A 12,848-nucleotide genomic window follows, 5' to 3' on the forward strand; every position below is an offset into this window, starting at 1 on the left:
TGCAGGTTCGGTGGCTGTGTGTGTTCAGGCCTGGTGCTGACTACTGACTCAAGCCTGGAGCTGACTACTGACTCAAGCCTGGAGCTGACTACTGACCGGTCCTGGAGCTGACCACTGACTGGCCCTGGAGCTGACCACTGACTCAGGCCTGGAGCTGACTACTAACTCGGGCCTGGAGCTGGCCATTGACTGGTCCTGGAGCTGACCACTGGCTCCGTCCCTGGAGCTGACCACTGACTAGCCCTGGAGCTGAACACTGACTCAGGGCCTGAGTTGACCACTGACTCTGGCCCTAGAGCTGAACACTGACTCAGGCCTGGAGCTGACCACTGACTGGCCCTGGAGCTGACCACTGGCTCAGGCCTGAGCTGACCTCTGATCTAGCTGTGGCTATGTCCCAGCCTCCCTCCTTCCCTCCTCCTGACCTTTGCACTCCTGGAATATCCAAGCAGGAAGCCGCGGCTCAGCATGGCTCTCCAGGCTCAGGCTCGCGGGCTCACCCTGCTCTGCTTTCTGCTCTGGCTTCAGGCATCCCAGGAGACTTCAGGTCTGTCTGCCACTCTGCGCATGGGTGAGAATGGCAGCGGGCTATTGGCTCGGGCTCTGGGGTGCCCAGGCCTCCAGCCTCGCCTGTGTTCTTGCCACTCCAGTCGGCAGGGTCGTCACCAGGGCTCCCTTGGTTCAGGTCCCGCAAAGGACTGGGCCCTGGCTGCTCCCAAGGGAGAGTCTGGGCTGACAGGGTTCAGAGAACTTTTAGCCATAGGGTGCTGTCTCCCCTGGCCCCCACCCCCTATCAAGTCAGACAGACAGGGAAGCAGGGTGGGCTGCTCGGGTGGAACTGCTCACCCCTCATCTCTGTGGCCATGGCCATGCCCTTGTGCAAAGCTAAGGCCTCAGGAGGGGGGCCGGGGGCATGTTGAAGGCCGGGAGCCCTTCAGACACAAGATGGGGGGGGGGCCTGGGGCACATGTTGAAGGCCGGGAGCCCCTCAGACGCAAGCCGGGCCACATGGTGCCTGCTGGCCGCCACCATCACTGTCATACTCAACTTCAAAACGTGGCAGTGTCACCTTTCCAGCCCCAGACTATGAATTAACCTGGGACCCCAAAGGCTGTGAGGCTGCGCGGCTGGTGGAGCCTCCAGAGCCCAAAAGCTAGCAAGTTAGAGCTGCGCTCCTAGAGGGACAGAGCCAGGCAGGACCCTGCGGCTCTTCTTTGTTTTATTCTGTCCTTTCCGAATTCTCTTCAGTCTCTGGATTGCTTTGTGAGGCGATTTTCTGGGTCTCAGCTCTTCTGGTGCAGGCTTGCACGCTTCCAAGGTCCGGGGGTGAGGATCGATCATGTGCCACTGAGGTGTGAGGTTCTGTGGTGTGTGAGCCTCTGCCGCCCCTCCACGCCCTGCTTCTGCTCAGGCAGGCTCTGCCCTGTGAGTCCCAGCGGCTCTCACCAAACCACTGGCTCCCAAGAATGGGGACAAGGGATGATCTCCAGATTAGAAAGAAAACATGTGACCTTCCCAGTGAGATACAGGGTCCTCCCCCTCCTCCCTCCCTGTGTGACACAGGACCCTCCCCCTCCTCCCTCCCTGTGTGACACAGGATCCTCCCCCTCCTACCTCCCTGTGTGACACAGGATCCTCCCCCTCCTACCTCCCTGTGTGCCACAGGATCCTCCCCCTCCTCCCTCCCTGTGTGACACAGGATCCTCCCCCTCCTCCCTCCCTGTGTGACACAGGATCCTCCCCCTCCTACCTCCCTGTGTGCCACAGGATCCTCCCCCTCCTCCCTCCCTGTGTGCCACAGGATCCTCCCCCTCCTCCCTCCCTGTATGACACAGGACCCTCCCCCTCCTCCCTCCCTGTGTGACACAGGACCCTCCCCATCCTCCCTGTGTGACACAGGACCCTCCCCATCCTCCCTCCCTGTGTGACACAGGATCCTCCCCCTCCTCCCTCCCTGTGTGACAGGATCGTCCCCCTCCTCCCTCCCTGTGTGACACAGGATCCTCCCCCTCCTCCCTATGTGACACAGGGTCCTCTCCCTCCTCCCTGTGTGACACAGGGTCCTCCCCCTCCCTCTCTTTTCACATTCACTTCTCAGCCCACAAAGCACAGCAGCAGGTTGCAGTGCCCCACCAGGGCCGCCTCCACCCCTCCAGGCCCTGAGAGCTCCTTCCAGGAGCCTGCCTCACCGCTGGGGCACTCAGCCCCTCCTGAGACGCAGGGGCCCTCCCTGCCTGCTTCCTCTCTAGGGGTCTTTGCTCCCCCAGCCACTCACCTTCCCACCCTTGCTCACTGCCTTGTCCTGTACAGCCCCACACCAGACTGGCCAGTGCACCCTCTCTCGAGGGCATTCCTGGCTCCGATGGCGCCCCACAATGAGAACACCCTCCTCTCCATCGCCACGCACCTGCCTGGTACATAGCCCTCCTATTTATTTGGGTATCCTAAAGAAGTCTCAAAAATTACTTATGTTCAAGCTGGAATTGGGTTTTAGACCTAAGGCCCCAACTCCAGGAGTCCCACACCACGTCTGGCCACTCACCCTACAAACCAAATAAAGAGAAGTGGTGGAGCAAAAGTAGAAATTTATTCCGAGGCAGCACTGCTGGGCCTCTCTGGTGATCTTTGAGGAGTGGGCTTGTGCCTGCGACTGGGGAGCAGGAGAACTGGCGAGGTTTGCATCTACCCTTGGGTGACCCTTCAGTCTTTGTCCCAGAGCTGTGGCTGCTGTTTCGAGCCTTGGGTAGGAGGGACAAGTTCTCTGAGGGTGATCTGGCCTGAGTTTCAGCTCTTCTCTAAGGACGTTTTGCCTCTGGCTACAAGATGGTTTTCAGTGGGTCCTGTTTTCATGACTGTGGTTTTTCCTGGAGGTGATGGGGTACCTGGGTGAAGCTGAGGCTCATTCAACACGTCCCTAGGAGGTGAGTGGGCACTCTGGTCACATCCTAGTCCCCAAAGTCACCAGTATGCAGGGAGAGCCGCCTCCCTCCCGGTGAAGGTGTGAGGAGGATTAGAGGGTTTGGTAGGCTGGCTGTCAGCACCCAGGATCCACAAGCTGGAGCAAGCAGCTTTGATGTCAACAAGCCTGTGGATGGCAGGCTGGGCCCGGCCTTCTGCCCTCCAGACACAGATAGGGCAGAACTGAGGATTTAGTTTCCAGGTCATGCCTGTGAGCTGCTGGGCAGCATCTATGTATCTTCTTTACCCTAGGTACCACTTTCTTAATCTTTGTATCTCATGATAGCATGGGAGGCCACAGTTTGTCAGACTATTATTTCCAACACCTTCCTCTGGGATAAGTGTTTGTAGAGTCTGAGTGCTTCCTCGTCATAAATTCCTAAGTGATGGTAGCCAGGTCAAAAGGAATGACTGGTCAATTAACTTCATGAACACATTGCCCTGCGCTCACATGAAGGGTGCGGGGTAGCTAGTCATCCATGAAAGGCACGTACACTCAAATGCACATGCGCAAGGCCTTGGGTTGTACCAGTAGGCCAGGCATACAGAGAACTAGCCCTTAGCAGAGGTGGGGACCCCCGATTCCTACCACCAAAAAAGAGAAAAATGTGGGGAAATAGTTCCGTGGCTGAGACCCTGCAGCCAGGGTAGTTTCCACGAGACCATTTGGCCTGGGTGGATTCTATGGCTGGTGAGTACAATCCCATGTGGTGGTTTCCATCACTGAACAGACAGTCCCAAAACAGTACAGTCCCATGTGGTCCCACCACTAAATGGACAGTCCCGAAACGGTACAGTCCTGCGTGGTGGTTCCCATCACTGAATGGACAGTCCACGTGGTGGTTTCTACCACTGAACGGACAGTCCCTCGGGGTGGTTTTCATCACTGAACGGACAGTCCCTTGTGCTGGTTTCCACGCAGCTGCCATCTTTCACAAGGCCCTCTGTGTCTCAGTCTTCTTAGCCCAGGAGGAAGCGCACAGTGTCTTGCATAGGCATAAGCGCGCCAACCATTTCCTGGAGGAGCTGAGACCCGGCAACCTGGAGAGGGAGTGTAAGGAGGAGCAGTGCTCATTCGAGGAGGCCCTGGAGATCTTCAAGAGCCCAGAGAGGACAGTGAGTGCCCCTCCAGGACACCCCAGGCCCACCGCGCACATAGGGGTGTCTGCCAGCCCACTGCTGTGGCATGTGGGGCACTGGAAGCCCTGTGAGCACACACACAGTCCCCAGGCACAAGTTGCTGCCTGGCCATGGTTCTTCTTTGTGTGCAAGGCTCCCTACCAGGCACACAGCTCCCTCTGCTGCTTCACATGCTAATTTTACATCAGAAAGGTCATTCAAATGCACACAGTATGTCCCATGACTTCTCCGAGATGTACTTCCATTCTCTAGGGAGCTAGGGTCACCCATGAAGGCATCCTAAGGGAAAGAGCAGGCCTGGCAGGGAGGGAGGGAGCTGCACACCTGCAGCCTCTCACCGCCTGACCCTGGCAGGAGCTTCCGTGAAAAGTGGGAAAAATAAGTAGTGAGCCAGAGTAACTGCACAGCATTGTCTTCATTTCTGATTTCACACACACACACACACACACACACACACACTACTTGTTTTGAGACAAGGTCTTAAGGTGAAGACCAGGCTAGCTCACAGTCCTGCCATAGCTTCCCGAGTGCTGGGCTCCATGAGGCTGATATCTGGAAAGACAGGAATCCATCACAGCCCTTGGTGTCATTGCCAGGGTCTCCTACGGCCCTGGGCTCATTCACCATGTCCGAGTCATGGCATGTTGCACTCCCAGAAGCCGCACACACACAGGACAGCTCCCACTTGCAAGAAGTCTCACAAGAGCTGCCCTCCTGGACATCCACCCATCCACTCACCAGGAGGTTGGCAGTTTGATGTGGAGGCTGGCTTGAGGTTTCAAGGCTCACTTGGCTCTCCAGCCAAATGTAGAATTTTTTTTTTTGGTCAGTTGTGGGGCTTGAACTCTGGGCCTGGACCCTATCCCTGTGCTCTTCAGCTCTACCACTTGAGCCACAGCATCACTTCTGGTTTTCTAGTGGTTTATTGGAGACACGAGTCTCACAGAGAGTTCCTGCCTGGGCTGGCTTTGAACCATGATCCTCAGATCTCAGCCTCCTGAGTAGCTAGGATTACAGGTGTGAGCCACCAGAACCCGGAGAATTTTATATCTTCTGATTATGTGCTGGTTTCCAGAGCACTTTCACGTTTATTTTTTGTTTACCTTTTTTTTTTATTATCTTTAAGGAGTTGTACAAAGGAGTTACCATTCAACAAAGACTTTTATGGATGCAGTGACATCTATCTGTTCTGTTTCCACCACAACCATGAGTTTGAAGGTCAATTGGCCCAAAGTCTTTTTATGAGTCAGTTTGCTCACTGCGGCCTGTAGCAGTCTGTGGAGGGCTTTGTCACCTGTCATTCCCACGTGCAGACGAGGTGTGTGCATCCACACGTGCAGTTGGGCTTTGTGCCACGTGTCAGCTGGAGGGCAGTTCGGGCTGGCACTTGGCTGCTCTGACTGGAGGGAGGACAGCCTCCGCTGTCCCTGAGAGGGGATGATGATGATGAGCCCCTGTCACGCAGAGGAAATCCACTCCCGAGCCCCGTGATCCCACTCGGGATTCTGCAGATGTTGAAGCCACCTCTGTGGTGTGTCTCACGTGGCTCTTCTTGTTCCTTAGAAGCAGTTCTGGAGTCTCTACACTGGTGAGCAGGAAAAGGGCCATTGGATCCTGCCCCACAGGCCTGCTTTTCAGCACACTAATGCAGCTCACCCACAGATGGGGACCAATGCGCCTCCAACCCGTGCCAGCACGGAGGCTCCTGCATGGACCAGCTCCAGTCCTACATCTGCTTCTGCCTCCCGAACTTCGAGGGCCGAAACTGTGAAACAGGTGAGGCCCACTCCCGCCAGGCACACCCCAGGCCCAAGGAGCCCTGGCTGGAGGCTGCCCCAAGACTCCGGAGTTTGGACCCGGCCTCTGTGCAAGCTTTACGCTGTGCTAGAACCCTCTGGCTGCCCAGTACACACAGATACCAAAGGGCTCCCTGGGCCGTTACTGCTTCTTGATCCCAGCAGAACAGGAAGTGAAGGGTGAGGAGGGACTGAGGGCCTGGGTAAGTCCTGGTTGTGAGTCCCAGTGCAGGCCTGTCTGCCAAGCAAGCCCCTGACCCCCATCCAGCCAGAGCAGTCTGGCAGTCCTCCAGCCGGACCCACACTACTCCTCTCCTCATGCAGGGCCAAAGGTCTGGGTTGCACACTGCGGCCGGGGTGGGATGGGGGCTGTCCCCACACAGCCGGCCTGCGCGCACCGCACACTGCAGGGAGGGAGAGGGGGGAGGAGGAGGGGAGGGGAAAGGTCCCCACACAGCCAGCCCACCGCACACTGCGTGGCTGCCTAGAGGCAAGTCTCACCCTTCCAGATTGTGCCACAGCACAGGAGATGCCCACAGCAGTGTGCGGCCCCCCTTCGTGGGGGCACTTGGGGGCGGGGACTGGCTCCTGCTGGCCTCACAGAATCTCCCGAGGCTGCCCCTCCTGTCCCCAGACAAGGACTCCCAACTGATCTGCGCCAATGAGAACGGTGGCTGTGAGCAGTACTGCAGCGACCACCCGGGAGCAAAGCGCTCCTGCGGGTGCCACGAGGGGTACGCGCTGCTGCCCGACGGGGTATCCTGCGCCCCCACAGGTAACCAGCTGGGGGCTGAGGACGCCTTGTGCTCTGGAGGGCGGGCTGCCAGATCTGGGCGGCCACAAGTTAGCTCCTCAGCTTGGCGGCAGAGATGGGTCCTGAAAGTTCCCCAGCACCCACCAGGCCCCTTAGGGTGGCCAGGGAGCAACCCAGCACAGTATGCCAGGGCAGCTGAAGCATGGTCTTGGACACCTGTGCACTGTAAAGGTACTCTCACCACCCACACCTTACCTGGGTCCGCTGCAGGGCGCTGGACACTCAAGATCACCCACTCTGTGTCCACTGCTGCCGGGTTCTGGACTCTGCATTCCCATTAGAGTGTGCTCCTAAGAAAATGAGGACTTCTACAACCTTGGGCCTGCAGGGCTGCACTCTGAAGCTGGGGAGCCCCAAACTCCATCTCCGCAGAGCACGGGGCTGTGCCTAGCTTCGTGTCCATAGCCCAGGGCTTCTCCGGCTCTGGTACACGTGCTTTCTGCCTATAGGGCTTCATGATGCAGGTGGCAAGGCAGGGCGGGTCTTTCACCGATTGCTATTGGTGCTGTGGATTCACTGCAAAGTGCAGTGGCGTCACCACTGCCCCTGCCTTGCGTCTTCCCCAAGCAACGCTGTAGCTTCTGACCCTGCCTGTGCCCTTAGCACCTGCCCTAGCGCCTTCCAGGGCCTCCCAGGGCCTGTCCTGCCCTCAGAACAGAGGCGAGGTGCCCTTCTCCTCCGCCCCGCCCCTGAGCCTGAGGGGTGCCAGCCTGGAGCTTCTCAGCATTCGAGTGGTCTGAACCTCTACAGAGGAGCACCCCCACCTCAAAATCCCCTTGCGCTGATGTGTTCACAGTTGACTATCCCTGTGGGAAAGTGCCGATTCTGGAAAAAAGAAATAGCAGTGGCCCCCAAGGTCGAATTGTGGGAGGCAGGGTGTGCCCAAAAGGGGAGTGTCCATGGCAGGTAAGTGCCCCACCTCCTCCACCCCATCCACGCCCAGTGAGCAGACCCTGATCCAGCCCCGGGACCCTGGCCAGTGGATGGGGTCACGGACCATGTGGGAGAGTGGTCAGGAGTGGGCTGGTCAGGGCCAGGCCTGCAGCCCAGGACGCACTGGCATGTTCTGCGTCCACGTTCCCCAGGCCGCGCTGCTCGTGCAGGGGCAGCTGCTGTGTGGGGGTACCCTGCTGACCCCCAGCTGGCTGGTGTCTGCGGCCCACTGCTTCGACAAGATCCACAGCTGGAGGAACGTGTCCGTGGTGCTGGGTAGGTCGGCCCGCCCGAACGTGGGCAGCCCTAGGGGCGCACGTCCCTCACCTCCCTGACCATGGACATCCACCTGGGAGGGTCACCTCAGCTCTCTGGCCACGGATGTCTGTCTGAGAGGGTCACTCACCTCCCTGACCATGACGTCCACCTGGGAGGGTCACCTCATCTCCTTAACCACGGATGTCCTGGGAGGGTCATCTCACCTCCGTGACCATGGACACCCACCTGGGAGGACCACCTCACCTCCTTGACCACGGATGTCCACCTGGGAAGGTCACCTGGCTGCATCCTCTCAGCCCTCTCCCACTCAGAAATCTGAAAGCCTTGGGGCTGCTGCTGCACCCCTGCCTGCCCCTGCTGCCCTGCTCCACCTCTGCCCTGCCCACCCTGCCCCACCCCTGCCTGCCCTGCCCACCCTGCCCCACCCCTGCCTGCCCTTGCCCGCCTGTCACACCCCTGATGCCCCTGCCCACTCTGCCATACCTCTGCTCCACTTGTCTCCCTCAAGCTCCCAGCAAGCCATGTGGGCTGGGCCTCTGTCTCGTGGGCAGATGGGCAGTTTGTGCTGGGAGAAGGTCAGGGACGCGCACCCCTCCAAACCCGGCACAGCTGCCCACGTTTTCCCCCTCCCCCCCACACACACACACTTGCCCTAAACACCCAGGCTCTTGGCTCACCTTGCTCACACCCTTTCTCTGGTGTAGGCATGCCCTGCGTGCCTGCCACTGGAGGCTCTGCCTGAGGACCAGACAAGAATGGCTCCAGCCTGTCCCCATGGTCCTGGGACCAGACAAGAATACCTCCAGCCTGTCCCCATGGTCCAGGCCAAGAGGGTGGACGTTGGGACAGGGGACGTGGCCACCACAGGGCATGTGGCCACTGTGGGAGTCTGGGTGTGACCGGGCTGCTTCCCCCAGGTGAGCACGACCTCAGCGAGGTGGACGGCACGGAGCAGGTACGGTGGGTGGCACAGCTCATCATTCCCAGCAAGTACATCGTCGGCAAGACGGACCATGACATTGCACTGCTGCGCCTGCACAGGCCCGTGGTCCTCAGCGACTACGTGGTGCCCCTCTGCCTGCCCACGCGGGCCTTCTCCGAGGGCACGCTGGCCAGCATCCGCTTCTCGTGGGTCAGCGGCTGGGGCCAGCTGCTGGACCGCGGGGCCACCACCCTGGAGCTCATGGCCGTGGACGTGCCCCGCATGCTAACCCAGGACTGCCTGGAGCAGTCGCGGCAGACGCCCGAGAGCCCAGCGCTCACCGAGAACATGTTCTGTGCCGGCTACCTGGATGGCAGCAAGGATTCCTGCAAGGGTGACAGCGGCGGCCCGCACGCCACACTCTACCGTGGCACGTGGTACTTGACAGGCGTGGTCAGCTGGGGCGAGGGCTGCGCCGCTGTGGGCCACGTCGGCGTGTACACCAGGGTCTCCCGGTACACAGAGTGGCTGACCAAGCACATGAGCTCCAGGCCCCGGCTGGGCATCATGCGAGCCCCGCTGGATTAGCTCCCTGTGCAGAGAGGGGGCAGACACAGCTGCCTGGAGGGGCCTTGGGGGGGGGGGGGAGCTGGAGAAAGGAGAGAGACAGAGAGAGGGCAGGAACTCTGCTTCAGAGACCAAGAAGACATGGCTGCACATGTGGGAGAGGAGACAACCGCGGGCAGGAAGAGCGCCCGGCCGGCAACGCTGCCGGGGCGGCTCTCCACAGCCCATCCTGCCTGTGGGTGCCCTGACTGCCCTATGGGGAACAGTGGGGCTGTGCACACACGTGTACACATACACACACACGTACACACACGCATACTTTGAAGGCGTTCTGTGCTTCCATTGCTTCCCCTTCTGTGCAAGTGCGGCACTCTCACTTCAAAATAAAGAACAGGCAACACATGCATGCGTTGGTGACACCCCTTTGGGTTTCCTGCAGGAGGATGCTTACAGTGCCAGCCACTCGTGGTCTTCGGGCTGTGCCGCCGTTCTTCTGACTGGATGATGATGAGCAGTGAGGCTCCATGGCTCTGCATGGCTTGTGGCACTGGCCGGGATGGGGAGCTGCATGGCAGAGGCTCCGTGGCTCCATGTGGCCTGTGTGGTGATTGTTAGGATTGGGAAGCTGTGTGGAAAAGGCTCTGTGGCTCTGCGTGGCCTGCATGGTGCTGGCCAGGATGGGGGAGCTGTGTGGCAGAAGCTGTGTGGCTCTGTGTGGCCTGTGTGGCATGAGCCAGGATCGGGAGTCGTGTGACAGGAGGCTCCATGGCTCCATGTGGTCCATGTGGTGCTGGCTGTAATAGGGGCCGCGTGGCAGAGGCTCCGTGGCTCTGTGTGGCCTCCATGGTGCTGGCGGGGATGGGGAGCCATGTGGCAGAGGCTCCCTGGTTCTGCTTGGCCTGTGTGGCACTGACTGTGATGGAGGCTGCGTGGCAGAGGCTCCGTGGCTCTGTGTGGCCTCCATGGTGCTGGCGGGGATGGGGAGCCATGTGGCAGAGGCTCCCTGGTTCTGCTTGGCCTGTGTGGCACTGGCTGTGATGGAGGCTGCGTGGCAGAGGCTCCGTGGCTCTGTGTGGCCGCCATGGCGCTGGTGCTCACCGAGCCCTGCTGTCAGTTTCATCATCACTGAAGCAAGCATCCAGGTGGGGGCGTCCTTTAAGAACAGAAGTTCCTGCAGGTGTTGAGATGGCCCCAGACCCCGTGGAGTGGTCTCCCCCTGCCCTCGAGACGTCTGAGGACACAGGGTACACGTGCCCAGGAACCACCAGGGCTGCATCACAGAACACAGACCCCGTGTCCTGGCCTGGCTGACAGCTCAGGTGGGGAAGGACCCTCCCCAGCACCACCACACCGTAGCCAGCAAAGGCGTGAGGGAGGGAGAAGGGGAAACAGAGCCCGAGTGCTGACCCATTAGTGCTGCCGGTATGTGGGCAAGTGAGCTAGAAGCAGACCCAGCCCCACCCTCCTCAGCCCTCACAGGGCTGCGGGGTCACCCCGAGTCAGGGCACCCACACCAGGAAGCAGTCTCGAGACTGGCCTTGCATCTAGCGACATTCACTTCAGAGCAGCCCAGAGGCCAGCAAATCATGGCCATGTGTTTGTAAACAAAGATTTCTTTGTGCACACCCATTTCTTTGTTTAGGCTCCGTGAGTGGCCCAGACAGGGACCAGCCAGCCACCAAGCCCATCTGGCCCACACAGCAAGGGCAGGAAGGGTTTCCCAGCTCAGCCAGACCAATTCCCAGCCATCTTCCAAGCCCATGCCAGACTCCAGAGCCCTGTCCATCTTCATTCTGTGCCTTGGTTTCCCCATGTGGAACAGGCACCGGCTTCCATGTGTTGCAGGGACAGGATCAGTGCTGGTGACCTGAGGACTTGCAAGAGTGCGGTCAGCGCCCATGCCCCTCGCCGTCCCCCTCTGGAGTGAAGCAGAGCCATGTCTGGGGTGCATGCTCCCTGGAAGCATCGTTAGCATCATAGAGGGAAACTGACAGGAGAAGATGGGCAGGGGGTAGAGGGGGCTGGCAGCGCCCCAAACGATGCAAGAGGGAAATGGAGGCAGCGGGAACCCCAGGACTTGCCAGCCTCAGTTTCCCAACTCACAGGGGTAATAGCCGATGCTCAGAGCTGGCCAAAGAGGTACATCTGTAAGAGGCCCTGATACCATGCCTGACTCATGCCCAGGCGTGCTGTGCTGGTTGTGAAGTGGGTCCCCCTCTCTGGGTAAGGCCAGGAGAGAGTGAGGACTGATATTCCAGAATGAATCACTGTTCATCCTTGGTTCCTGACCTCGTTTGCCACAAGCATCTCACCTTTTACCCTGACACAATTTTGCTCTCTGCATACTATCAATGCCCAGAGATGGTACCAGGAAGGATGGGAGCCAGGTACCAACTACCCCATACCTGCTTTCCTAGGTTCACAGCTGCCCAGTGCAAGGCAGTGACCAGCAGTGAGACTCCAGCCCCCTCAGGCCCACACCTGGCCTCAGCTGGGCCAGAATTGTTCACTGAGGTCCTCCAGGCCAACCGCACCCTGCCTCTGGGCTGTATGCACACACCATGGCCACACTACCCTCAGTACAATGGCGCCCTGCCTCTGGGCTGTATGCACATACCAGGGCCACACTACTGTCAGTACAACAGCACAGCACACACCACAGGCAACGCCCCGCACCATGCATTGGCTGGCCTTGTCGCTAAGGAGAGGACAAAGGCCCAGTGGATGCAGTTTCTGGGAAGGTTGAAGTCAGCCATGACGCCCACTGACTAAAAGCTGGGAACCAGACCCCAGTCTCCACTTCGGCTTTGACTCACCAGCGTGGAGTCTCTGAGTTGCTTTTGACATCTTGTCTGGCATGGACCAGAGGTACTCCCAGGATGGCACTGCAAGATTTCCAGACTTAGGGGGGACTCCCCATGTCTGCACCCTATTCCCAGCACACGCACCCCAATAGCAACCCACAGTCCCATTCTCCATCTAAGCATGGCCCAAGAGTCCCTTTCTCCTACCCACCTCCTTCCCTCCTTTCCCTCCTTCCCTCCCCACACTCCTCCTTCCCTCCCCACACTCCTGCCTTTCCTCCCCACTCTGCTCCTTCCTCCCCACCCCCTTCTTCCCTCCCCACACTCCTGCCTTCCCTCCCCACCTCCTTCTTCCTCCCCCACCCTCTTCCTCCTTAACCCAGACCTTACTGCAGGCAGGACAGCAAGGGACAGTGATCCCTCCAGACAGAGTGGGTAGCTGGGGATTTCCAAGCCGGCCTGTTGTCAGAAACGGCCCAGCCAGCCTGCTGAGGGCATGAGTGTTCTGTTCCGGCAGACTGGCACACTGTGTGTCCCCTCTCCCCTGGCACCCTGCTGGCCCACCATGCCGTAGCCAGGACACAGCCACACCCAGGGACACAGCTACCACGCTGTAGCCAGGGCATGGCCCCCAC

General features: G+C 59.4%; 1 protein-coding gene across 1 annotated transcript; it reads left to right on the plus strand.

Moving 5' to 3' along the window:
• Positions 1-441: 441 nt before the first annotated feature.
• Positions 442-9,468, plus strand: F7 (coagulation factor VII). Its single transcript, XM_042697079.1, has 8 exons — positions 442-547; positions 3,914-4,074; positions 5,662-5,686; positions 5,761-5,874; positions 6,529-6,669; positions 7,505-7,614; positions 7,794-7,917; positions 8,838-9,468. The coding sequence occupies exons 1-8, from the start codon at positions 469-471 to the stop codon at positions 9,428-9,430; spliced, it is 1,347 nt and encodes a 448-aa protein (XP_042553013.1). The 5' UTR covers positions 442-468; the 3' UTR covers positions 9,431-9,468.
• The last annotated feature ends 3,380 nt before the right edge of the window (positions 9,469-12,848 follow it).

The sequence above is a fragment of the Dipodomys spectabilis genome, unplaced genomic scaffold (genome assembly GCF_019054845.1).
Source record: "Dipodomys spectabilis isolate Male_0828 unplaced genomic scaffold, ASM1905484v1 ptg000215l, whole genome shotgun sequence".
In the NCBI taxonomy this organism is placed as follows: Eukaryota; Metazoa; Chordata; class Mammalia; order Rodentia; family Heteromyidae; genus Dipodomys; species Dipodomys spectabilis.